Below are 2,489 nucleotides of genomic sequence, written 5' to 3'. Positions count from 1 at the left end.
TATATCACTGGCTACTCTTCTGTTTATATTTAACCGGTTTTGTAATATATCACTAGCTCCTCTTCTGTTTATATTTAACCGGTTTTGTAATATATCACTGACTACTCTTCTGTTTATATTTAACCGGTTTTGTAATATATCACTGGCTACTCTTCTGTTTATATTTAACCGGTTTTGTAATATATCACTAGCTCCTCTTCTGTTTATATTTAACCGGTTTTGTAATATATCACTGACTACTCTTCTGTTTATATTTAACCGGTTTTGTAATATATCACTGGCTACTCTTCTGTTTTTATTTAACCGGTTTTGTAATATATCACTAGCTCCTCTTCTGTTTATATTTAACCGGTTTTGTAATATATCACTGACTACTCTTCTGTTTATATTTAACCGGTTTTGTAATATATCACTGGCTACTCTTCTGTTTATATTTAACCGGTTTTGTAATATATCACTAGCTACTCTTCTGTTTATATTTAACCGGTTTTGTAATATATCACTGGCTACTCTTTGATATAAAAATGATAAGACCAAAAGATAACTAAACTTTATTTTTTCTGAAACGTAATAAACTTAACTTTAAAATTGATATGAAATGTACACATTTTATTTTTCAATTAAATTTTTCTTAATTTACATTTTTAAAGTATTTTTTTAAAAACTCAGGTTTTAAAATAAGCTACCTTATTATTAAAGTTTCAAATCAAAACCTAATTAAAAAGTCCATAAATTAACATCAGCATTAAAGTATTTTAAACGTTAACATTACTGTAATACATTACTGAAATCCTACAGGCTACTTTACTTACTACGTCCTGAATAACCTTAAAAAAAGAACAATTAGGTAAAAAAAAGAAAGGATTAAAGTTTTCTTACACATATTCATCCTGAAATGAAACCATATTGAATTACAGTTTATATATATATATATAAAATGAGGAGGACATTGCTCTTCAGGCCTCGACATATCATGGAAAGAAAAATACTTATAACTCCCTGAACGAATATTATTATCTCAGTACCTCAGATATCAATACTTAAGTTTACAATTGGGGTATATTTCATAGCTTTAAACAACATATGGCAGTTTTTAGCCAAATAATTCTATTATTTCTCTGTTGTTGTTTTTTTGCTTTAAATTACGTCCATAATACCAAGTTAGTTGTTAAATAACATTTAACTTATTTGTAACTTTCATATAGTTTCAAATGACCTGAGGGATCAACAGCCGGGATGTACAATTTTGCTCTTTAAAAGTGGATAAACTAATACAACAATGGATGGGGAATCGGTAAATATAGCAAAGGATCAAACCCAGTTTTTGTCTTCGGATTCAACTCCTGTTCAAGAGTTTGCTTCGAAACGCGAAGGCCAGCTTTCACTAGATGAGAAAAAGTTCCTGCTATCAGTGGAGAGGGGTGATCTAGCTTCAGTCCGTAGGTACGTTGTAAACGATAAGTAATTAAATATGAGTTTCTTCTAGGCTTGATTGCGGTTCTAGGCAGCGTGGATCTTGTAGAAATTCGTTATGAACTGTTTCAACTTCGTTTCTTGAGATGGAAAACGTTTCGGAAATAAGTTGCACTTGTTTATTTAGTAATGTGAGAAGCTTCGTTCAATAAACTACAAGTGTGGTTTTATAGAAAGTTACTGTGGGTGTGGATTATGACTAACTTATAATAAAGCGACGTCGATGACTTTGGTGGTGAAAGTAGCGAGTAGACTAGTGAATAATTCGTATAAGATAAGGTATCGATATCCAGTATGTTTTAAATCCTTGATAAGTTATTTTACCAGCAATCCTGAAAAAAAAACGTATCTTACAAACAAGACGAAAGATAGTTGGTCACTTTAGTTAAAATAGTCAACCAAACAACCAAAACAAGAAAGATGGTTGGTCACTTTAGTTAAAATAGTCAATCAAACAACCCAAACAATAAAGATAGTTGGTCACTTTAGTTAAAATAGTCAATTCAACAACCAAAACAAGAAAGATGGTTGGTCACTTTAGTTAAAATAGTCAATCCAACAACCAAAACAAGAAAGATGGTTAGCCACTTTAGTTAAAATAGTCAATCCAACAACCAAAACAAGAAAGGTGGTTGGTCACTTTAGTTAAAATAGTCAATCAAACAACGAAAACAATAAAGGTGGTTGGTCATTTTACTTAAAATAGTTAATCCAGTAACTAAAACAAGGCCAACACCAATATTTCCAACCTAACCTTCAATAGTAATATCCAACACCAACACTTCCAACCTCACCTTCAATAGTAATATCTAACACCAACACTTCCAACCTTACCTTCAATAGTAATATCCAACACCAATACTTCCAACCTTATCTTCAATAGTAATATCCAACACCAATACTTCCAACCTATCTTCAATAGTAATATCCAACACCAATACTTCCAACCTTACCTTCAATAGTAATATCCAACACCAATACTTCCAACCTTATCTTCAATAGTAATATCCAACACC

At 31.2% G+C, this 2,489-nt stretch overlaps 1 protein-coding gene across 1 annotated transcript in view; it reads left to right on the top strand.

Annotated features, from left to right (window-relative positions):
* LOC106463661 (transient receptor potential-gamma protein-like) overlaps window positions 1-2,489 on the top strand; it is a gene marked incomplete at its 3' end in the record, with an annotated part of 101,180 nt that overhangs the window by 53,592 nt on the left and 45,099 nt on the right. The window contains exon 3 of the mRNA XM_022391223.1: window positions 1,206-1,450. Coding sequence (XP_022246931.1) covers window positions 1,280-1,450 — 171 coding nt within the window. The remainder of the gene's footprint in view (window positions 1-1,205; window positions 1,451-2,489) is intronic.

Source organism: Limulus polyphemus, unplaced genomic scaffold (assembly GCF_000517525.1).
Source record: "Limulus polyphemus unplaced genomic scaffold, Limulus_polyphemus-2.1.2 Scaffold1456, whole genome shotgun sequence".
Lineage (NCBI taxonomy): Eukaryota > Metazoa > Arthropoda > Merostomata > Xiphosura > Limulidae > Limulus > Limulus polyphemus.
This window is presented reverse-complemented; position numbering and strand designations above follow the sequence as displayed.